The following is a 25,304-nucleotide window of genomic DNA, read 5'->3' as shown; positions in this document are numbered from 1 at the left end:
TAAATTCAGATGGTTTGGAGATGTTAAAAGGATGGAAGAGGAAAGGATGCTAAAGTGGACGATGGAGACTCGGATAGAAGGGAGGGCGAAAGGGAGACCCAGCCCGGTTGAAAACGATCAAGAATATATATTTACTGAATGAATCAATGACTTCCTGCAATTACGGGTTGCCACAATGGATAAAGTAAAGCGTATCAGGATATAGAAATATAGCAGTAATATGGATTTTTTAGATTATGGGGAGAAGGAAAATGAATGTATTAAGCGAGAAAATGTACTACTGAATACACTAATAATAAGCATCCAACAGGGATATGAAAACACCAGATACAACTTTTCCCGACATGAGAGCATTTTATGATACCAATATAAATGGTCTGTTATTGGACATTATAAATTTTCCAGCTAACTCATTCCTGGTTGCCAGCGTTTTGCCCCCATGTGCTAAGTTGGGCTCATCAGTTGGTACCTAGCACACCCAACGCATGGCTAGTGCATACTGTGGAGGCCACTGCGTAGGCTATTTGGAGCCACCGGCAGTGCCAATGCACTGAGAGACTTTGTCTCATTACCAAAAATTAATGCCTGCTTGACCATCAAATGATATAGATGTTGATTCCCATAGGGTACCTGAATATTTGTCCCGAAAGAGTAAATTTATAATACCAATATAAATGGTCAGTAATTGGACATTATAAATTTTCCAGCTAACTCATTCCTGGTTGCCTGGATTAAATTCCAAACCTCTCCACAGTGCTCATATGGAGGGAGGGCATATGACACTGTTGATGGTGATTAGTCTGTCGGATGGGGATGTTAAACCTCGAGCAGAACCCTTAGTGCTATTCAACAGGAGTAGGCTATGTGCTGGCACCAGGTTTCACCCTCTCCCTTCCTACTATTATACATCATGATGAGGTTGACGTCAGGAAAAGCATCCGGTCATAAAAAAAACCACCACGACAGATTCATCTCACCTCATACCTGACCCCATAGAGGAACAGGACAAGGGTTGAACAAACAAACTCTGTCTAAAACAGATGTTAGTAGAAGCCTTATATTTCAGACCAGTGGGCTATTAAACATTATTTTCACCGGGCGAGTTGATCGTGCGGTTAGGAGCGTGCAGCTGTGAGCTCGCATCCGGGAGATAGTGGGTTCGAACCCCACTGTCGGCAGCCCTGAAGATGGTTTTCTGTGGTTTCCCATTTTCACACCAGGCAAATGCTGGGGCTGTACCTTAATTAGGGCCCTAGCCACTTCCTTCCCATTCCTAGGCCTTTTCTGTCCCATCATCGCCATAAGACCTATCTGTGTCGGTGTGACGTAAAGCAACTAGAAAAAAACACATTATTTTCTGGTCACACTCTTAGACAATGTATTGGAGGTTTCACTTGATCATGTGACTGTGAGAGAATTACTTTGGCCGCCATTTTGAATCTGACAAAACTTCGACCAACTCCAGCGCGAGTTTCAACATTTGCGCCACGACTGCACACTTTAAGATGCGGATGTTAGTCCACTTTATGAAGGGTTTTTCCCTTCATTAGCAAGGAATTCCCTGACTTTTATCCGTATCCATAACTATGCTGTCAGAAACAAATATGTACCACACTAGTCAATGTCACGCAATTATGCTCCTAATCCAGATGTAGGTTTTCACGTGACAAATATTCGCTACCCTTCACTGCACTACTCAACACAAAATAAATTTCTAACTTCTAAATAGAATGTGAAATACAAGCAAAAACAGGCTCACTGTGTTATTCAGCAATCTAACTGCCAACCAGTATGCAAATCTGAACATTTCTGAGGCTAACAGCTTGCTCCCTGAAGGTGCAACTTACCCTGTGAAGTTCACAAATTCAAGGCCTTTTCCTGTTATCAAGCAACTGTGGGGAGGACTCTTACCTGAGCTGAAAATAATGTTCCTTTGAAAAAGGATGACGAGCAACATTTTCAGGGTTAGGAAAAATGTGATTGTACTAAGCGGTAACAGCAAAAATTTGTAACGCGATACGTGAGGTATTTATATAGAAATTTAATATGATGAGAATCGGGACTTCAAATTTACAATGTGCTATGCGGGAAAACACGTTAATGAGGAATGCACTAACAAAGTTTCAATGTAATTAGAAGAAACCTGGATTGGAATAGAGTTAAAAAGGAACAATATTCGCTATGGAAAATGGAAAGGTTCTATAAACATTCCAACCCAGTGGGAGCTTGACAAGGGAAATGAAGGATGATAATGCATGACTTATTTTAATATTTACAAATATAAAATTATTCTTATTAACAATTAACGAACTAATATCGTGTACCTCTAATGCATATAAAAGGTCAACTGTCTTTATGTGTTGAAAATTTAATGACATATTCTTTTCAACGATTAAAACTTACTGAACTGCATTAAAACTTGATTTATATTTCTCTACATTAAAAGTTTTAACTAATAACTACACACTAATATATGCATTAGAATACATTACATTATGCACATATTACTGCAATAATTCACTGAAGTTAAACTCATAAATCTCAGTCAATAGCAGAAATCTGGCAACAGCACAAGCCCGCACCACTTTCATTATACTGCAGTCTCAGGTAGGGGACACGTTATAGTATTAAATAATTTAAACAACTAAATAACTTCACACACTAACTTCCTAAAAGCGTAAGTGATTAACATACCTGAAGATATTCTAAACTCTTAACAGCAACATTAGCTGTGAAGAATGGTAAATCGGGTTGTGGCATCACTTCCTCGGAGCCACACAGCTTTGAGAAGTGAGTAGGGTCATACACTAGATGCATCACTTCAACCACCAAAACATCCAGATGTTGCCTCAATAAAGCTTTGATCTGGCCTTCAGTGAGAATGGACTCCAGTTTTGTGTACACCAATTTGGCTGCCTTCACATCTTGTTGTAAGACGCCATCCACATCACCAGCACCACCAAAGGAGAAGCATGGCACCAAACGAGCCATGATACGAGGATAACAATCCTTCAAAAATATATAAACATGTTCATGAGAAAGTAAGAAAAGTATGAATCATAGATGGAAATAAACTAATATATGAAAGGTCCAAGGAGGAGCCATGCCCATCACCATGGTTTTATCCTTCAAATTTTAAGACAGTGATACCATTCAATGCAATTTAATAGATATCTTCACACAGGGAAAATACTTGTCCAGTTCAGAGTAATTGGCTGAGAAAGAATTGGCATAAATGGGTACAGTTATAATTTATTCATGTCAGAGGTACCAATATATACAATAAAGAGATACTGAATATGAAAAATATACATGAGAAAAATAATCATGTATAGTTATAAATGAAGCACTCGAAAAATGTGCATATGAAGTATAACACATGGAAGATCATACATAAAAATCAAAAAGGAGAAATCAAGTAGTACATGAAAATATCTACATTATATATACAATATTTATGCAAGTTGTGACCAGTATTTGGCTACACTGATGACACTGTTTCCACCCAGTGCCAGTTCCAACTCTGTACATGAATCTGGGCATAGACGACAGTCCAAAAGATGCCTAGAAATCTGTTCCTCTCCACATTCACACAATGAGTCCCCACCATGCACGATGCCCCATTTCATACGATTGTCCCAAGATCTTGCAACATCGGTCCGCAGTCTGTTTACGGACTTCCATATACACCATCCCTCTTCATGACCAGGTGGCAACTTTTTTTCAACACGTTCCAGATGATTTGGGTACCTTTATTTCCATACATTAACCCTGGCCTTTTTTGGGTCAGAACCAAGTGGAGCATAAGACTGTATAAAACTCTTCCTGGACTTCAGTCGAGTTGGTGGTGGCTGATGTTCATAAAGGGGATATTAGCGGCCACCTCACATCTAATATCAGGTGTGGCTATACCTGCAAGTGAATACAACTTCTGTGTGGGTGTTGGTTTTAAACAGCCTGTGATTAGCCTGCAGGTTTCATTCAAGGCAATGTCGACTTTCTTCGCATGAGCTGATTTGTACCACACGGGACTAGCATATTCAGCAGCAGAGTAGCTGAGTGCTAGGGTAGTTGTCCTTACTGTCTGGGGATGGACACCCCATCCAGAACCAGTTACCTTACGCAGTAGGCAGTTTTGTGATGAAACTTTTGCCTTGAGTTTGGTGCAGTGTGTGGTGAAGGTCAGCGAACGATCCAGGGTAACGCCTAGGTAAACTGGAGTATTGCTGTGTTCCAGCTCCATTCCTTTCTAAATCACATGCAGATTCCGCAGGGCTTCTTTGTTTTTAAATGAAAGGCGCACACATCAGTTTTCGATGGGTTTGGCTTGAGGTGATTTTCCTCATAATAATCTGAGAGCATCTTCAAAGCAGCAGTACGGTTTTGTTCCACTGGCTCAAAGTTTTGACTCTGAGTTGCCAGGGCCAGGTCATCTGCGTACAGGAAGCTCTTTGTGTAAGGCGGAAGAGGTTGGACATTGGTATATATGTAAAATAGCATTAGTGCTAGGACACTGCCTTGTGGGAGACCGTTCTTCTGTATTCTCCATCTACTCCGCTGTCCCTGGAATTCAACAAAGAAACATCAGCTCTGCAACAGCATGGCAATAATCGTTGAGAGCCTGAAATCCATAGTAAGATGGTAAAACCTCCTTAGAACTATCTGGTGTTGTACACTGTCATATGCTAAGAGAGATCAACAAAAGCCACTCTACTAATATCACCACGCTGAATTTGTCTTCTATGTGCTGTCAGATTAAGGATCTGTATACAGCAGTTCCTTCCTGGTCTAAAGCCTGCTCTGGGATTAGAAGAGGTTCAACCACTGGTATTATACGGTTCAGAAGCATTCCTTCAAAATTTTTATATAGATGGCACAGGAGTGATATTGGTCTGAAATTCTTTGTATCTGTAGGCTGCTTACCAGGTTTCAGGACTGCAGCCACCTCAGTCTTCCTCCAGATTTTAGGGATTTGACATAGTTTCAGACAATTATTGAAAAGATGTAGGATCCATTGTTTGGCAGCATTCCCAAAATGTTAAATCTGCTCTATACACATATCATCTAGACTGGCTGCCTTGCCAGTTTTGCTCAATTTTATGGCGTTTTCCAGCTCATTCATGGCGAAGGGATTGGACAGACTGGATGTTTCTTGTTCAATATTTCTTTGAAATTTTGGTGGTCTTTTTCGCTTATCTGTTTTGCCATTTATTAGGAGTTGATGAGCTATCTGGTTAGGAGTAATGTTGCTATGTAGAGGACTGTTCGTTGGGTCACTGACCAGACGTCTAAGTAGCTTCCAGCTTCTCTGCTGTTTTTTGCCATATCTAGTTCTTCCATCAACTTAACCCAATGTTCACTCTTTATTTCACCCATGGACTGGATTAGTTGTTGACCAGCCTGAATAGTGTCCTCAGTGAAGGGATTTTCTTCGTAGAGCAGTAGGTATTCATTTAATTTATCTACTGTACTGGCGTTTAGACCCTGTATGTACTGAGACCTACAGCCTCTTGGGATTGACATGCGAGAGCATTCTTGCACTGCATCAATGAATACATCATATACCTCTGGAACACGTTCGATGTCTGCTACCATTTCATCTAAGCGCTTTGTGTACTTCAACCAGTCAGCTTTCTTAAAGTTGTACCGCCTTCTGAATGGCACAGATTGTGGATGAACTGTTAAGAAAACTTGGCACATAATGGGTCTGTGCTGTGTGTTGGGTATAGGTTTGCAAACAGACTTCACACACTGCTGTGATATAGCATCGCTGACAGAAATGAGATCTGGATTGTATCCACGTCTCACCGACGGCTGTTAAAAGAAGCGGGAAGTTTACTGTCATGTATTAAGGACAGTTGACTAGACTCTGACCACGTAATCACAGCTTCACCGCCTTCATTGTCTTCTCTATATCACCATAGGCAGCTATGGCTGTTGAAATCGCCCACAATGACATGAACCTTCTCCTCTTGTCCTACAGCTGAATCAGTAAAGTGGAAAGGAACAATCGGTGGTTTATAGACAGGTGATACGATACAGTTTGATAGTTCCACTGTTAAGATTTCTATATCATTGCTGTCTTTAGATGAGGTAGATATTACGTTCAGCTCTGGCCTTGTGAATATAGCACTACCATGGTTTTCATGCAGTCTCTCGGCTACCACATGCATTCCTAATACTCTTGGTCGTCTTTGGTTGCTATTCCTGTGAGTTTCTTCAATGCAGACAATGTTACACTTGTGTGTTTGGCAAAGTTGTTGTAACAGGGTTTCCTTGTTTGATGTTATGCCTTCTATGTTAACTGATACAACTGTCAGCTTTGTTCCTGAGAAGAGCCATTTGTGGGGTTTATTAACCATTGAAATTGATCTTGGAACAGTACGACACGTTCACAGAAACAATGAAAAAACTTGAAAAGTCCATGGTAAATGATTTAATAATAATAATAATAATAATAATAATAATAATAATAATAATAATAATAATAAAATACCAAGCACCCAGTCTTTGCTTCAAATGTCCAGACGGATCATAGAAACAAATAAAGAAAACTGCAAACTTCTTGCAGACTACTTTAAAAGTCTATTAAACTGTAAAAGTCCATAAAACCAATTAACCTTTGAGAAACCTGCACGCAATCCAAACTCAGAACCTCCTACTCTAGAAGAAATCAAGCAAATAATTCAAGAATTGAAAGATAATACAGCACTGGGAGAAGATGGGATAATTCCTGAAATGTTGAAAACAGGTGGTGAGAAAATGACTTATGCAATTCAAGAAATCATACAGAACATTTGGAATACTGAGAAAATTCCAGGAGACTGGAAATGTGCACTAATTCCCCCACTCCACAAGGAAGGGGATAAATCACATATAAACAATTACAGAGGGATTTCCTTACTATCAGCCATCTACAAAATTTTCTCTAAAGCCCTACTGAATAGATTAGAAAAACAAACCGATCACCTCACTGGAGAATTTTGGGCAGGATTTCGAAAAGAGAATTCATGCCCAGAATAAACCTTAAACCCAAAAACTATTTTACAAATTCGTAAAACAAAACAAACAATAATTAACTTTGTTCAATAGACTGGCAGAGTCTATTCAACATACTTGAGGAATTTCAAGTCGACAGAAAAACAAGGGAATTGATCAAGCAAACTCTAACAGGCACAACAGCAAAAGTTAAATTTTTAGGAGAAATTTCAGAACTATTTGAAATTACGATAGGGGTCGGAAGTCGTGATGCAGTAGTGATCATTGGCGGGACGAATGACGTAGCTCACAACGATGCTAAGAATGTAATTTCTAAACTTAAATGTACACTAGGTAAGCTGACTCGCACTAATATCTTTGTAGTGAACGTGCCCCACAGGCATGATTTGATTAGAGACTCGTGTGTGAACATTGAAGTGGACAAAGTTAATACAGAGACAGTTAAAATTTGTAAACATTTTCATAATACACAGGTAATTGATAGCAGCAGTTTCGAGAGACACTGTTACACAAAGCATGGCCTTCATCTAAACAATTCAGGTAAACAAAAGATAGCAAATATTGTTCTAGATTTTACTAATCTTAAGATATGTACTGTAAAAAAGGCAACTCCCCTGAGTTATAATACTGACCAGGAAAACTACTAGAAAGAGCCAGCTGTACTTCAAGTTGGCTCAGTCAACTAGAAAATGAAACTCAGGAAAGTAAGGAATTTCAAGTTACCCAATTGCAACAGTCAAGTTTTAGGGAGGAAGGGGGTCTGAGATTGCTCTTAGTAAACTGTCAAAGTGTAGTAAATAAACAATTAAAATTCGGTACATTGATGGAATCTTATGAGACTGATGTGGTGATAGGAGTGGAATCGTGGTTGAAAGAAGGGGTGGGTAATAGAGAAGTATTTCCAGAAGGGTACACAGTCTTTTTTTTTCTGCTAGTTGTTTTACGTCGCACCAACACAGATAGGTCTTATGGCGACGATGGGACAGGAAAGGGCTAGGAGTGGGAAGGAAGCGGCCGTGGCCTTAATTACGGTACAGCCCCAGCATTTGCCTGGTGTGAAAATGGGAAACCACGAAAAACCAAGGTACACAGTCTATCGTACAGACCGAGCAGATAAAAAGGGAGGGGGGTGTTTATTCTGGTGAAGGAAACTTATTGTTCACATGAATGGTTTACCGATGAAAGGGATGAAATATTAGGGATAAAATTAGTTTGTGATAATATGAAGGAGGTGGGAATTATAGGAACATACAGGCCTGGAAGAGAGGAAAGAGACATGGAAATATTTGAGAAAATAATAGATTATACTCATAAAAACAATAATAATGATATGGTAATAATTGGGGGAGATCTAAACTTGCCCGAAGTTGAATGGAATGGAGCTACAAGTGAAGCCCATGAACAGAAACTGGCAAATAAGTTAATTTGGGAGGGAGGATTTACACAAGTAGTACAAGAACCGACTCATCTCAATAACTTACTAGATGTATTCTTGGTTAAACCATGGGAAATTGTTGATAAAACTCAGGTATTTGAAGGAATAGGTAACCATAAGGCTGTAATAATGGATGTAGGACTCGTACCAAAAAGGCTTATTAAGAGGGTCACACAAGACAAGAAATTGTACAGAAAAACTAAAGTTGATGAATTTGGGACTTACCTTAAATCACAATTCAGTTGTTGGATAAGTGAAGGGAGTAATGTGGATACACTTTGGGCTAAATTTAAAGGAATCATTTGGGAAGGAGAGAAGAGATTTGTACCTGTTAAGAAGGGTAAAATGACCTCAGACCCTGTTTATTATACAAGGGAAATAAGAAAATTAAAAAGAAAATGTAGAATAGTAAACAGGAAAATCAAAGAGGGTAGGGAGAGTAGAGAAACTAGAAAACAGCTAATGAGGGAGCTGAACAGAGTGAAAAAGGAAGCAAAAGAGAATTATATGAATGGCATACTTCAAGAGGGTAATGACCACAAAGGGAAATGGAAAAAGCTGTATTCATATATCAGGAATCAAAAAGGAAAAGGAATCCAAATTCCCTACAATGGTGGGAGAAGGGGGTGAACAGTATTTAACAGATACTGAGAAAGCAAACCTATTTATTAGGGAATTCAGAGATTCAGTAGATGATTGTCAGTAGTTGGAAACTGAAACAGAAGATAGAGAGGGAGAGACACAGAGGGAAACATGAAGCTTCTCATTCACAAATGAAGATATTTTCAGTGCAGAGGAAAGCAGCAAGATTTGTAACAGGGGATTTCAGGAGAAAGAGTAGTGTATCAGAAATGTTAAAGGAACTTGGGTGGGATACTTTAAGTAAAAGAAGGGAGAAAACTAGACTTATAGGAATATATAGAGTCTATACAGGTGAAGAAGCATAGGATGATGATATCTGTGAGAGGCTTCAGTTGGAAAATAATTATATCGGCAGGACTGACCATAAATATAAAATTAGAAGGAATTTTAGCAGAAGCGATTGGGGTAAATTTTCATTCAATGGGAAGGGTGTGAAGGAGTGGAACAGTTTACCAGGGGTAGTGTTTGATCCTTTTCCAAAATCTGTACAGATATTCAAGAAGAGAATAAACAGCAACAGAGAAAATAAATGAAATGTTAGAGGGCATTCGACCAGTGCAGGTTAATGTAAATAAAAAATGTGTGTGAATAAATTCCATCCCCTGGTCTAAGGAGTTTGGACAGCCAAAGTAGGGGACTGCCTGTAGGGGTGAAGTACAGTGGGGACTTCGAGGGCCCTGGGACCGCTACGGTAGCTGTGAAGGCCCTTCAGGAACTCTGAAAAGTGGTGGCAAAAGGGGCTCTGGTTAAGACGCAGCAGGTCGTTATGCTACTTAGGTTCCAGAATGTGTAAAAAAAGTAAATAAATGCAATGTAAATTTTAATCTTATACCAGTTGTATAGTATCATTTGAAGTAATTCCATATACTGTATATCAGTTGACTATATTTGTAAGTAGTACAGGAGATATTATAAGTAGAATTTTGTAAACAATATAAATTTATTAAGGATGAACTGTGTGTTTAATAGAAAAAATTGCTAGGATAAATTGTATTTTTTTGGAAAATTTTCTTCTCTTGTTAATTTAATATCTAGCGCTTGACAATAATGTATTTCAGTGTACCATTTGCCACCGAGGTAGACACTTCATTTGCAAATATAGAGATTTTGATTTTTGATTTTTTGATTTTGAGACAAGGCAATGGATTATCACCACTACTTTACAATTTAGTTCCGGAAAAAGTGGTTCGAGAATGAAAAAATTAAACTAAAGGGATCAATATTGGTATTCTCAAAGCAAAATTCACCTTGATTGCCTCGCCTTTGTAGATGACTTGGCAATCCTCTCCAACAACAAACAAGAAGCACTCCAGTCCGTAGAAAAACTTAATGAAATAGCGGCAAGAACAGGTCTGCAAATTTCATAGGAAAAGACAAAGTATATGGAAGGTACAAAATCAGGAATTAACCAACCTCTAATCACTAGATATGGGAAAAATCTCCCAAGTAGATAAATTCAAATACTTAGGTGAAATTATACAACCAAATGGGATAAATCAGCAAGCAAACAAAGAAAGAATTACAAAATTACGAAAAGCATACAAAATTGCCTGGAGTAGGTACAACAAAAAATATCTATATCCCAAAATGCAAAATTACAACACTACAAACCAGAAGCCCTTTATGCATCAGAAACTCTGGTAATTGGTGGCAGATCACAAATAAAAACATCGAAAAACAAGAGGAAAATTTTCCGGAAAATTCTAGGACCTAAATGCGAGAATGGCATTTGGATGAAAAGGAAATCACAGGAAATCTATCAAGTAACAGGTACTGTGGTAGCTGCACATACATTTAGCTAGTATTTTGATAGATAAGCCAATGTAGAAAGCTGGGCAGATTCTGCACTGAAGCTGGTAGATGTTTTTGGATGAAGTTCTGTCATGACGACATTGTATAACGTAAGACTTGCTGGTGATGCTGCTGAAAAAATTATACATACAGTAAGTCCACTATAGCGAGTACGGGTTATATCAAAACCCCGCTGTAACAACAGATTTTATCAGTCCCTTGAAAATTCCTATGGTAAACTGTGTATTATCGTTCAGTTACAACGAGAACCCTGTCACTGATGCATCCATTATAACAAGTGATTGAGCGTGCATTAATTTTTCCATTATGTATATTTATGCACTCCATCGTTTATACTGAATACAATCGACCATCTTCGGTATAGTTTTCTCACTACATGCACTAGCAAGCTCTCTTGTCGACATTCACAGGTGATGTTGGAGTCGATTAGTAATACTTGTCGATCAGCGTTGCCAACCATATGATTTGAATCGTGTATGATAACGTGATGCTCTGCAGTACCGTATGATCCTATGACATACAGTAAATTTTGTCTGTTTTCTCTTTAAAATTTAAAGATTTTTGTTGCTTCTTTTATTTGTGTTAGCTATGTTTGTTTTGAAATGTGATTGATTTTGTGCAGACTGAGATGCTCAAAGCAGACTTATAGAGAGTGGTGATTCAATATGCATTACTTGGGAGTGGCCTGATAGTTCTGACAGATTTACCACATCAAAGGAGTTTACTTTCGATTTAGATAGAGCGAACTTTTGTGATCTTCATTCATGGTATAGGTTAAAAATTTGCTTAGGTCATTTTGTGAATTCTGAAAGTGACTTGTTTGTGAAATGTGACACTTAGTTTCTATAGAGAGGCAAATGTTTTATTGCATCACTTAACAGTATAGTTCGCATCATTTTCTCGTAGACAAGGTTTCTATCAGCAACTAATACTGCGCACGTGAACTAGACAATACACGACCCTTTCAACGATATCAACAACCTACTGCTTTCTAAATCCCAAAGTGAGATGGAGTTTCTTGTTTTCCTTCATTGCTTTCACGTTTGTCTCTTGTTTGTTTGTTTGTTTGTCCCCTCTCTATGACATTGACCTACCAATGCAATTGTCCTATGTGTATGCTCCAATCCTCTTTCCTAGCTTCATGTACGTTTGCTCAGATCCTTTATTTTACATAAGAACATTACATCATATGACACATACCTCCAGAACAGTGTTCACTTGACATCCCAGCCTCTGACACACCAATAGCAGAGTTTCATCATCATCTCTCTGGAGTAATATTGGCACTATTTCTTCTTTGTAGTGATAATAAAAATCAACTTCAGACTTGCAGTTCAAGAGCAACCATGGAAATTCCTGAAGACAGAAATCACACAAAGAATTTAACCAGCAGATAACACGTTTCACTATGTACATTGGTGTGGTTATATCCAGAGATACAATCAAGGAAATTCAACACCTCTAAGTTTTACAATGAAGTAATTATCACAGAGTTCCACATAACTATTCAATACTAGCTGACTGACACTCTAGATCCAGAACTCGAATGAATCAGAATTCAAAATATCATTATAAAAACAGCAGAAAAAACAGCCAGCTGGGAAAAAAAGAAGAGAAAAGACTGGTTTGATGAGAAAATCCTAAGCCTTATTAATGCTAAACAGGATGCCTACTTATCCCTAGCACAAGATTCATCCTCCCAAGTGAAGAAAACATGCTTTCAAGAACTCAAGCAGAAATATCAGACTGGAATTTGGGAAATTAATAACAACTGATGGCAAAAAAGAAAGCAAAGGAACTACAAAGCTTGTCAGATCCCAAGATCCCACAAAAATTTTATGTAGGGCTAAAAGGGTTGTATGGACCCATTTGCTCCTTATCAGGAACTCTCAAAGCTACTACTGTCCATACTGAAAGCCATGACATCTCAGTGTACTGGAAAGAACAATTCAGCTCACTTTTTAACTGTAGTTCTACTGTTGTTAATGACTTTCTTTGAAATATCCCAAAATATCCACCAGAACACTGGATGGCAGCTGCACCAACTTTCCATTATTGTTATCATTATCACTGAATATCCAGTACAGCATGGAGCCCTATTTCACAAAAATACATTAGGACTGTAGTTTATAATCACAAAATATTTCAAAACGAAAGATAAAGAGTTCAATTTGTTACAGATGAGATGAATGAATTTTAAGAATTGCTTATAGCAACAAGGCTTCTTGAAAATATCATGAAATGGTTTAAAAAATACAAGATCACAACTGTTCAGGTGACACTCAAATATAAGCCTTTTCATTCCAAACACAGGGCAGGAAAAAAGTACATGATCCACTGTCTGAGAAGAGCCACAAAAGCATAAATATCCGTCTGTAATTTGGATTTTAAATCCATTGCCATAAATACTTTTCATACTCTGAAACCAAGAAAGGCTTCCGAACCAGACAACATACCTCTAGAATTCATCCAAGGTGGAAGTTTACCTCTGAAAACCAGACTCTTTTCCTTGATTCTTTTAATATGGGAAACCCATAATAAACCTGCTAAAATGGAAAATTCCACTGCAGTCACCATCTTTAAAAAAAAAAAGTAATTATTGTGGCATTTCCTTCCTTTCTATAACAAGAAAAAGTTTTGCTAGAATCCTGTTGAATCGATTCAAAACTGTCTCAGAGAAGATACTTCTAGAATGTCGGTGTGGGGTTCGTACATCTAGAAGCACCACCAACATATTTCATATATGACAACTACCAAGAGAAGTGCGGAGAACAACAAAAACTTCTACTTTTGGTGTTCTATGATTTGGATAAGGTCTTTGCGACTGTGCTTAGAGAAGATATGTAGATGGTTTTAAGGCAGTTAAACCAGATAAAAACCCTGTTACCAAGAGATGAAAGGAAAAGGAAGAGGCAGAATGGACCAGACTAAGGGACACATTGGTTAAGGAAGCAACTGAAGTTTGTGGAAAGACAAGTATGAAAGTAAGGAAGAAGGAAACACCTTGGTGGAATGAAAGAGTGAGAGCAGCAAAGAGGGAAAGAAATCTCTTGCAGAAAGTAAGGGATCAGGAGAAAAATAAACCAGATCTTACTGGAGATAAGGCAAAGATCAGAAACCTCGAACGATTATACCGAAACAAGAAACTGGACATTAAAAGAACAGTTACAGAAGAAAAGACCAAGGCATGGAATATATTGACTCAGAAACTGGAGGAAGACAGCAGAGGCAATAAGAAACTACTGTATTATCAGAGGTAAAAGGAAACCAATGAATACCATAAAGGCACTTGAAGATGAAAATGGAAATCTGTTTATGACAGAAAGTGACATGAGAGAAGTCCTGAAGAACCATTTCAACCACCTACTGAATAAATCAGTTCAAGAACAAAATACAGAACCAGAAATCCAAGCCTACAATGAAGAACCTCCCACCACCTGGACAGAAACTGAGACAACTTTAAAATCGATGCCTAAACGAAAATCTTCAGGCGCAGATGAAGTGAATGCGGACATGATAAAGACAGCAGGCATCCAGGGTATACAATGGCTGCACAGAGTTCTAAATGCCATATAGACAGGCAACAAAATATCTGCAGATTGGAGCAAGGGTGTTATAATTCCCTTGTTTAAGGCAGCAGATGGAAACCCACCACCTATAGAGGAATAACCCTGCTTTTTCAGGGCTAAAAATTCTAGAGAATATCATAGAAAGGAGAATGAGAACCATCATTGAATCACAGTTAGAGGAGGAGCAATATGGATTCAGAAGTAACAGATCAACAATGGATCTAATTTTTAGCACCCGCATGCTGATGGAAAAGTATTGGGAGAAAGGCAAGAACCTGGTCATTGTATTCCTGGATATAGAAAAGGCCAATGATAGTGTTGTAAGAGACAAGATCTGGGAGTGTCTGAGGAAAAGAAATGTGCCTGAAGGACTGGTAAGGAAAATTCAGATGTTGTACAAAGACTGTACTAAAATCCAAACCCCAAACCCCATGGCACTGCAGCCCTTGAAGGGCCTTGGCCTACCAAGTGACTGCTGCTCAGCCCGAAGGCCTGTAGATTATGAGGTGTCGTGTGATCAGCACGACGAATCCTCTCGGCCGTTATTCTTGGCTTTTTAGACCGGGGACGCTATCTCACCGCCAGATAGATCCTCAATTCTAATCACGTAGGCTGAGTGGACCTCGAGCCAGCCCTCAGATCCAGGTAAAAATCTCGGACCTGGCCGGGAATTGAACCCGGGGCCTCCGGGTAAGAGGCAGGCATGCTACCCCTACGCCACGGGGCCGGCCAAAGACTGTACTAGCTGTGTACAAATTGGGGAAGGTCGATCATCACGGTTTGAGACCAAGAGTGGAGTTCAGCAAGGAAGTGCATTGTCCCCACTACTGTTCATCACTGTTATGGACAATAAAATGAAGAACGTCAAGGAAAAGTTAGGTGAACTGAATGCAGTGGCCTTTGCTGATATTATGATTTGGGGTGAAACAGAAGAGGAAGTACGGACCAGACTCAACGTATGGAAATCCCAGTTCCAGGAATATAACCTCAACATCAGCCAGACCACAACAGTGGTGATGGCAGTCACAACAGAAAAAATAACATTACAAACGGGACCATCAATGACGCAAGTTAAGGTTAACACAGCAAATTCAGAGAGATGCATACAAGTTTCACGGCAGTGAGTTTAAAATAATATAAAGAAATAATTTAACCAAATACATTTAAAAGAAGGGACACATGTTAACAAACCACACCTACATGTTAAGACATAAAGAAGGAACAGAAGGAGTGTAATTAATTAAAATCTTAACCCAGAGCCCACTCAGGACGCAACCTTTTCCAAAACACTTCCAAATGAGGAGCTTGTCCTGAACGAGAGTATGCTAAGACGAAACGGCACAACTTAGAGGCAACCCGAGGAGCTTAAAATTTACATATTTTACACAATTAAAACAAGACAATTCAAAACCTGCCGTGGGTGGTTCCACTGAAAATTTCCAGAGGAATTTTCCTAAGACTGACCCCTTAGGCAATTCAAAACCTGGTGTGGGTAAGGTCTCTTTCACCATTAATTCCTGTCAATACTGTAGGTCAAATAGACATTTCTCTAGACAGTGTCCCTGCAATTCTGGTAATGGTCACTCTACATAACTAACCACCAATTCTTGTGCCAAACCTCAAAGTGTAGCTTCTTGTTTTGTCTGTTATCATCGGTAGTGGCGATTGGGAATTAAAATGGGGGGGGGGGGGCAAAACAATATTACGAACAACAAAAAGTACCCGGGTTAGTGGGATATGGGGGCAGGGTGGGGGAGTATGGCGGGGTATATGAATGTAAACTGGAAGAAAAGCTACAAAGTGGTACATTTTTAATGCTCTCTGGGCGAATTTCCACACAGAGGTAAAGGTATTACCAATTTAAGTGCGGTAATAACAGTTTTTGAGATGTTGATTCAATACTAGACTGCAAAATGAAACTTCACCAAAGGAACAATGTACATATGTATTACAATTAAATAGAAGTAAGGCGTGATAATACAATTAAAAATCATTTAGCATTTGACTACACACAAAGAAACTAACAGACAATAAAGAGACTGCCAGACGGATGAATGCACGCGACAATCCGTGAATCATACCTCAGTGTCCTTGATCTCAGCAAAAAGACATATTCCTGCTACCCTTTTTTCATAGCACATGCAACATCCCCACTACTTAATGAGGCACTATACAAATCGGTTAGCTGTGACAAACAACACTTTGTACGTATTTTCACTAATAATTAAAGAAAATAAATTAAAGAGCTAGCTGATAAGATAACAGGGCTTGTACAATTTTTTTTTTACAATCCCAATAATTCCTAGTTTCTAGGTCACAGTCTGAATTTTCTACAATCTTGTGGCATTTCTGCTATCCCTCCTTGTAAATTACAGTGCATATGCTTAGAGGTAAATAATGAACCCGTCTGTGCATTGGTAGATTCTGGAAGTAGCATCACCTTGATGAGTGAGAACTGGTACAATTCTATGAAAACTGTTTGCAAGTTCCCTTCTTTGAAACCTGTATCTTTAACCTACCATACGGCTAACTCTAAATCTTTGAATGTGATTGGATGTCTGGATGTCAAAATAAGAATCCGTAATTTCACGTGGAAAATGCCTGCGCTAGTGGCGAAAGATTTATCTTGTCCTTTCATTTTGGGTGCAAATTTTCTTGCCAAAATGGGTATGATTTTGGATCTTCAGTATAATGAGTTCCAGCTTAAATTTTCCGTTAGAATCTTTAAGATGTGTAATCGCTCCCCTACTCTTCCTTGTCATGTCAATGCTTTTTCTGAAGACATGGGTGAACCCAAAGCTTTTGACTTTGATCATTTGCCTGATGATCAGGCCAACCAACTTAAGAATCTTTGTGATAAATTTCCTGATATATTTTCCAATAAGGAGTAGAACCACAACAGATAACAGTCACCGTAATGTAACAAAGTCCACAAGGTTTCGTAGTAGCAGTCAAAGGAATGCACCATCATTCAAATATTATGAAAGAAACAAATCAACTCCTCAAGATTTTGGATTGACGTCCCTTTTGACTAAATACCTCATAAATACAAACTATTACCAAAGGAAAATCTGATCGTAAGAACAAGACTAGTTCGATGAAACTAACTAATTCAACATTTTACTGTCCAAAACTATTAAATTTACAGCAGCAAGCCTCAAAATTAAAACAAGAAGCTGAATTCCAAACGGATCCAAGATTTTAATCTTAAGACACCAATAAGTTTTAACTATAATACGACTCAAGTTTTAACACAGAAGTCAAATTACAATTGTTTTTAATAAATTAGAACGTTGAGAAAACAATTTTAGCCAAATTTTCAACATTTGAAGACACTGTGTTTTGGATGTAGAATTAACGGTTATTCCAATTTTCGTATATTCATTAATATTGTTAAACTATTAAGGTGTTCATATATTCCTATGTTTATATATTTTTTTACTTTATTGTTAGAATTATAATTAAGCACAAATTTGTCAAAACTAATCAAATACGACAGGTCTTAACCTTGAGATGATTATATAGGCTGAGGATGCTTGAAATTCAAGCGAAACATGTCCCTATAAAACAGTGTTGTAGCATTATGGTCTAACAACATAAAACCAATTGTATTGAAAAGGTGGGATATAAAAAATCACAATATTGTAAGCATATTAACACAATACCTTCTCACGGCCCGGGTAGGGTCCCAACCGCTTCCTATCTCCATTCCTTTAGTTGTCATGTTGGCTAACCTGGTAGTTACATTCTGATGTTTTCCAGTACTTATCGTGCGTGAGTGTTTGATTTTATTTGATCTGGTCTGAAAATCATTATTTTCCTTTATAACGTTTATTGTTGTTATTATAATGTTTAAACTTTTAATGCTGTGTAATCCTGAAAAGGGTTACAAGTACCAAGCTGATGTATTAAGCTGTTGTCGTTTCAGCATTAATATCTATGGAGATCTGGCATGATCATGTCAGTAAGATGTTACAGTCTAATGACACTAGATCCTGCAAAACTGTCAACCAAGGAAATATGACAATCACCGAGTCTTTCACTCAAGAAGAGATACTGAAAGCAATTGCAACACTGAAACCCAATGAAATGAAATGTCGTATGGCTTTTAGTGCCGGGATATCCCAGGACGGGTTCGGCTCGCCAGGTGCAGGTCTTTCTATTTGATGCCCGTAGGCGACCTGCGCGTCGTGATGAGGATGAAATCCCGTAGGCGACCTGCGCGTCGTGATGAGGATGAAATCCCGTAGGCAACCTGCGCGTCGTGATGAGGATGAAATGATGATGAAGACAACACATACACCCAGCCCCTGTGCCACTGGAATTAACCAATTAAGGTTAAAATCCCCGACCCGGCCGGGAATCGAACCCGGGACCCTCTGAACCGAAGGCCAGTACACTGACCGTTCAGCCAACGAGTCGGACACTGAAACCCAATAAAGCCTGTGGACATGATTTGATTTTCAATGAATATCTACAGAGTTCAGGTCAAAAATGAGCAAAGATATGGACTGAACTGTTCAATGAATGTATCCAGCAGGGGATAATTCCAAACATGTGGAGGATTTTGAGAGTTAAAACACTGTATAAGGGAAGAGGGGACCTGACTAACCCAGACTCCTATAGTGGCATAGCATTGGAATGTACATTACTTAAAACCCTGACAAAACTTCTGACTCAGAAACTGGCAGCCATAGTAAACAAGTGTATCCTAGAAGAACAGTTTGGTTTTAGAGAATATCGATCGACAATCCAAGCAATAAATGTTCACGAAATGACATACACGAGGTCTTTAGACATCCAAGAGAGAAGCTACAAGTTATCTTTGTTGATAAACTCTAAAAACTTGTAGAAGAGAACTCCTTTATACGGCTGGTGAACAATATACTACCAAGAAACTGCACAGAGGTTGACGATGCACTCACCATCTCTGACGTGATCGAACAGACACAGGAGTCCTACAAGGGGACCTGCAAATTCCCCTTCTATTTAATATTGCTACATACGACATGGTATAGGCAACACAGACAGAGGATGTAAAGATATACCTGCACACAGATAATACAGCCTTAGTTTCAAAATCTATCAATTCTTTAAAAACAAGCATTCGATCACCTCGTAGACTGGGCCCAAGGCAATGATCTCCAACTCAACAGGCTGAAGACAGTAAGAATGACCTTCAAGAAAGGAGGAAGGCAAGCAGCAGAGGACGTTATATACTTAAGCCAACAACCACTAAGCAATGTGAGTAGATTTAACCCTAGAACTGAGGACCGTCTTTCTGGAAGATTGAAGGATAAGAATTCCATATTGGTCCGTATTGAACTGAGATTACATTAAAATTAAATATATTTTATGGATCCAACTTTTCAATATACATTATTTTGTAATGTGAGTTACATTACAAGTTCTTTACACATGGCACCAGTTTTGACTCCAGATCTGGGTCATCATCAGCTGATAACACAAAATAGTGCAAGGTACTAAAAATCACAAAACCAATGTACAAACACATAACATGAAACATAGAAGAAATAAAATGATTAGCTAAAAAGATAAGCTTGTCTGTGATGTAAGTTCAAATTGAACGTCAAGAATTTCATTGTTTGGTCCGTATTGAATCGAGATTCACAAAGCAATAAATTGAGGTATAAGGTCCTTCACATGAAAATTCCGCCAGTACTTCTACATAAATTTCAAAGACATCATCGAATGTAAACTGTATTTATATCTAATGCGGAACTGCAATCCTTTTTGTTAACATACTGGTGATTGATTTCAATTCTCTTTGCACCAAGATAAATACAGTAAATACAGTAACCATGGCATGACGACCAAATCAAACAACCATGGTCTACAATAACTCTTAGAACTCTCAGTATTGAACTTCCACGTAACCAATGTGCATTCTTTGATATCAGGTGTTTTCCACTACGCCCTAAACCTTGTTTTAAAATCCGACAACGATAAAGTGCTCGTTAATCTTTCAAGAAGAAGAGGAAGAAGAAGAAGAAGAAGAAATCCGACGAGTTGAATTAACAAAACCGCAAAGGAGAAAGAGAAGAAGAAGAAGAAGAAGAAGAAGAAGAAGAAGAAGAAGAAGATATCAGATGTTTGCTCTATTGCTAAGTACAGTATAAGCCACAAGAAGGAGACGTTATCAAGTGATTCAGTGTCTGTCTTGCCCGAGTTCGTTATTTTACGGTTATTGTTTTACAACTGCATTTGTTGTTGGAGTTGTTAAAGTTACTGTCACTGATTCGTCACATTTACTGTATTTTTGTTTTTTGTTACGTTTTTTGTTCTTGTTATGCGAGTTGAGTGGTCAGAGTGAATTGCCATGATCTTCCTTTCCCGTCATGTGTATTTGTTAATCCTTCTTTGTTATCGCTTTATTGTTTTCCTGCTAATAAGGGAAAAAAAGAAGGAAAGAAAAACTTTCACTATGGATGAGAAAGTTCGAATATTGGAAAAGGTTGATTCGTACCGCGGAACACGTGTTTCATTGGCACGCGAATTGCAGCTTCCTGTATCCACGCTGAATACAATTGTGAAAAACAGAGGAAGCATTACATCAAGACCTTCAGAATGCGGACCAAACTCCAAGAAAAGGAAGTATGCGTCATACTGCAAATACAAGAAAATGGAAAAAATGTAAGAAGTTGGTTTGAAACTTCAAGGTCCGCAGGCATTCCAATTGATGGTGTACTCTTAAGGGAAAAGGCACATAAGGTGGCAAACATTCTTCGCATTAAAAATTTCAGAGCGTCCGATGGCTGGATCGACCAATTTAGGAAAAGATATAACCTAACCTATAAAACTATTTGTGGGGAATCTAATGCAGTTAGTGATGAAAATGTGGAAGAATGGACCGATACAAGATTGCAGGAGCTAACCTAGGATTACAAACCCACAAACATTTTTAACCTAGATGAAACTGGACTGTTTTTCAGTGTGTTGCCCAGCAAGACTTTGGCATTCAAAGGAGATAAATGCCATGGTGGGAAACACAGCAATATGAGGCTAACAGTGATGTTGGGAGCCAATGCTGATGGCTCTGAGAAGCTCCACCCATATGTGATAGGGAAATCTAAAAAGCCTCGTTGCTTCAAGAATTGCTAGGCGGGCAATAATTCCATTGTGGAGATTTATCTCCCGTATGCAGTTATCAGACTGTGCCTCATATATAGGCTTCTGATAAGCTCAACTGCATACACCCAGCGTCAGTGGGTAGGGTCTGACACATCCCACTCTGACGAATCTAGTGTCAGACCTAAGACGATATGCTTCAAGAATGTGCGATCATTACCTACTACCTACAATGCCAACCATAAAGCTTGGATGACCTCAGATCTTTTCCGACAGCAGTTAATTGCTCTGGATTTAAAAATGGGTGCGCAAAATAGGAAGATCCTTCTTTTCATCGACCGTTGTCCTGTACATCCCGTGGATGTTAATCTGAGGAATGTGCAATTAGAATTTCTTCCTGCTAACTGCACAAGCAAGCTACAACCTATTGATCTAGGGGTTATTCACTCCTTTAAGTCACTTTATAGGAAGAACCTGGTGCAGCGAATTTTATTCTTTATGGATGCTGGAAAGGATCCATCATCATTTAAAGTTTCAATCCTGGATGCGCTTCACTCCATTGCTAAGTCTTGGAAAGCCGTGAAGCAGATTACTATCTCAAATTGTTTCTTGAAAGCAGGATTTTTTAAGAATCATGCCGAATCCCAGCTGCCAGAAGAGGAAGAAGAAGACGACCTGCTACCTGACGTATGGAGAATGTTGCAGTCAGACTGCACTACTGAAGATTTTCTTCGGGTAGATGATTCTGTGATCACTGCATAGGAAACAAGCGTGGAGGAGTTGGTTGCTGAGCAAACAGCAGCCAAGTCTCCCACCAGTGACAGTGATGAAGCAGAGGAAGACAGTGAAGTGATGCCTACCAGTTCTGATGCAAGTGCAGCAGTGGATGTTTTACGCAGGTATCTGTCATCTGTAGAGGGGGGTGAAAATAATTTTCATAATCGTTATGAGCTTGAAAAACAAATAGAGGTCATAAGAAATAAGAAGTGTAAACAGAGATCAATTCTGGACTATTTTGGTAGGAAGCAGTGATTGTGTAGTTTTCCATCTGGAATACATTTGTGTTGATGTTGTAAATACAGGTACAATAGTAGCAAATAAAATGTTTCATTCAGAGAAAATATTGCATCTTAGATAATTCTATAGCCATTCTAAGAAAGTAACTGCTGTAATACAAGAATATATTACACAAATTTTTAACCACCTACCGGTAACCTTCTCCTGTGCAAAGGATGAGCAGAATTACAAAGGCAGTGTAATCAACAGTTAATACAGTACAGTAATTAACTTACATGGACCTTTATTTGAGGTAAGTACAGTAAATCAATTGAGATTGAAATACCGGTACTCTATAAATTAATAATATGCATTTGTGTAACATTTACCTCCTTTCCCAGACCATTTTTATATATACCTGTACAAGTTGTTTCTCCCAATTTACACTTCCCCCCCCTTTTACACCAATATTCCTTGATCCCTTGAAAAGTGTAAAAGAGGGGTAATACTGTATCTACAAACATTTTTATGACTTTTAAATGCCCCATTCTACTGTATTATACGTATGTTCAAAAGTTTTAGCATCAATTTGAACTTACATCACAGACAAGCTTATCTTTTTAACTAAGCATTTTATTTCTTCCATGTTTCTGTGGTTTCCCATTTTCACACCAGGCAAATGCTGGGGCTGTACTTTAATTAAGGCCACGGACGCTTCCTTCCCATTCCTAGGCCTTTCCTGTCCCATCGTCGCCATAAGACCTATCTGTGTCAGTGTGATGTAAAGCAAATAGCAAATTTTAAAAATTTAAAAAAGAGTTAAGATGGCAGCCCACTTTGTGGACGATTCTGAAATCAAGCGCTTGATTGTCGAAGATCTTAGTGACAGTACTGATGGTGACTGTGCTTATTGTGTTAATTCTGACGAGGAAATTATTCCCGAAAGTAGTGAAAGTGACAGCAAAGTACAAGGCGCCTCGGAAGTAATGGGAAATTCCAATAATCAGAATGACGTTCAAGTCCGTGCAGGTTACGTTATTATAGGCAGTACATCAATATCTGAAGAAACCAGCTAAGGGATAAGTGTGAACTGTTGATATTTGTGTGTATTTGTATAAGGACTTTGATCATATCACACGAAAGAAGAAAATGATCTAAGAAAACTAAAGCTAAAGGTTCGAAATTCGTGAAAATAACTCAAAATCCGTTTTGATGAAAAATTGCATTTTATTTAGCATTCGAAATGAAAAGTGAAGAACCGTGGAGGAATATGCAAGAACATACTTGTGCATTTCAGAATATCATATTTCACGAATAAATCGTCTATCAGAAATTCTTTTGTTTGAGCAAAATATTTCAACAATTTCCTTTGTTAAAAAATTATACTAGTATTTTATGATAGATATTGTAACAATATTTTCTGTTATTTGTGTTATCTTCATGTAGATCAGTCTTTCAGCTATGGATTGGTGTATAGTATGGATTTATTGGGATTAATGTGGGATTACAGGCATGATTATTTTCAATGTGTATATTGAGGAAAATAACTGCAGCAGTTCTAGGGTTAAATATTTGGGAATCACTCTGCAGACACTGCAAAGAACATTTTCTGTGTGTGTCAGAGAAAGAGTGGCCGCAGCTCTGATTGCAATAAACAATGTCCAACGCATCAGAAAAATTTCACTTACAACAGCGATGAAATTATTTCAATTCAAGGTCATTCCCATAGCTACATATGAGTTACTGTTAATTTGGGAATGCCTCACAAAATTGAACTTCAAGGATATCGAAAAAAATAAAGGCCACATACACGAAGCGAGTTGTCAGTGCCTCGAAATTCTCCCCATCCAGACTTAGCTACAAGTTATGCAGTTGATATTTGTTTGTTGATATTTGTGCGTATTTTTACAAGGACTTTGATGATATCACATGAAAGAAGATACTGATCTAGGAAAACTAAAGATAAGCTGCAGGTTAGAAATTTGTGAAAAGAACTCAAAATCCGTTTTGATGAAAAATTGCATTTTATTTAGCATTCGAAATGAAAAGTGAAGAACTGTGGAGGAATATGCTTATGGAAGATCTTCATCTACAATTTGGATTGCCATCCACACCAGCCTACAAAGAAATAGTTTCTAAACACCGGAAGAAAAAGAAAGACATACAAATTGAATTCTACAGTACAGATGCTATTATTATTATTATTATTATTATTATTATTATTATTATTATTATTATTATTATTATTAGCATATGGTAACGTACACAAAACAATACAAAAATTAAATATACAGCACAAAATATTATATACATAATTACAAGATAAACACATAACATTGAAAACAATCGTGCAAGCAAAAGGGTTCAAAGAGTTAGATCTAAGTTCTCTAGCCATTGTATGGCCTCAGAAGAAGCCACCACAAAGTCCTGGCTGGATCCAGCAAATGCCCTTCCAATGCATTCGGTGACAATATGGTTGATGGTCTGCTTAACTGCACCACAGTCACAGGCTGGAGATGATCTCATACCCCATTTAAACAACAATGATCCACATCTCCCGTAGTTAGTACGTACTCTGTTGAGGGCTGCCCATGTCTTGCGGGGCAAATCAAAGCCAGCTGGAAGATTCTTATAATTGAACAGTGTCTGCCATTGAATCGGAGCTACACTGTTCCACTCTTGTTGCCAATCAGTTATTTGGATTGAAATCCCTCCTAACAAGTTCCTGTGCTGTTTGAATAGGAGGAGATCTTGATTTGAGG

The 25,304-nt window shown here is 38.3% G+C and overlaps 1 protein-coding gene across 1 annotated transcript in view; it reads right to left on the bottom strand.

Moving 5' to 3' along the window:
• The window catches only part of LOC136863856 (serine-protein kinase ATM), a 570,640-nt gene that overhangs the window by 212,648 nt on the left and 332,688 nt on the right, over positions 1-25,304 (bottom strand). The window contains exons 27-29 of the mRNA XM_068226546.1: positions 12,089-12,244; positions 5,566-5,814; positions 2,695-3,009 (exon numbers count right to left, since the gene is read on the bottom strand). Coding sequence (XP_068082647.1) covers positions 2,695-3,009; positions 5,566-5,814; positions 12,089-12,244 — 720 coding nt within the window. The remainder of the gene's footprint in view (positions 1-2,694; positions 3,010-5,565; positions 5,815-12,088; positions 12,245-25,304) is intronic.

Source organism: Anabrus simplex, chromosome 1, assembly GCF_040414725.1.
Source record: "Anabrus simplex isolate iqAnaSimp1 chromosome 1, ASM4041472v1, whole genome shotgun sequence".
Taxonomy (NCBI): domain Eukaryota; kingdom Metazoa; phylum Arthropoda; class Insecta; order Orthoptera; family Tettigoniidae; genus Anabrus; species Anabrus simplex.
The sequence above is the reverse complement of the archived record's forward strand: the minus strand, read 5'-3'. Positions and strand labels throughout refer to the sequence as shown.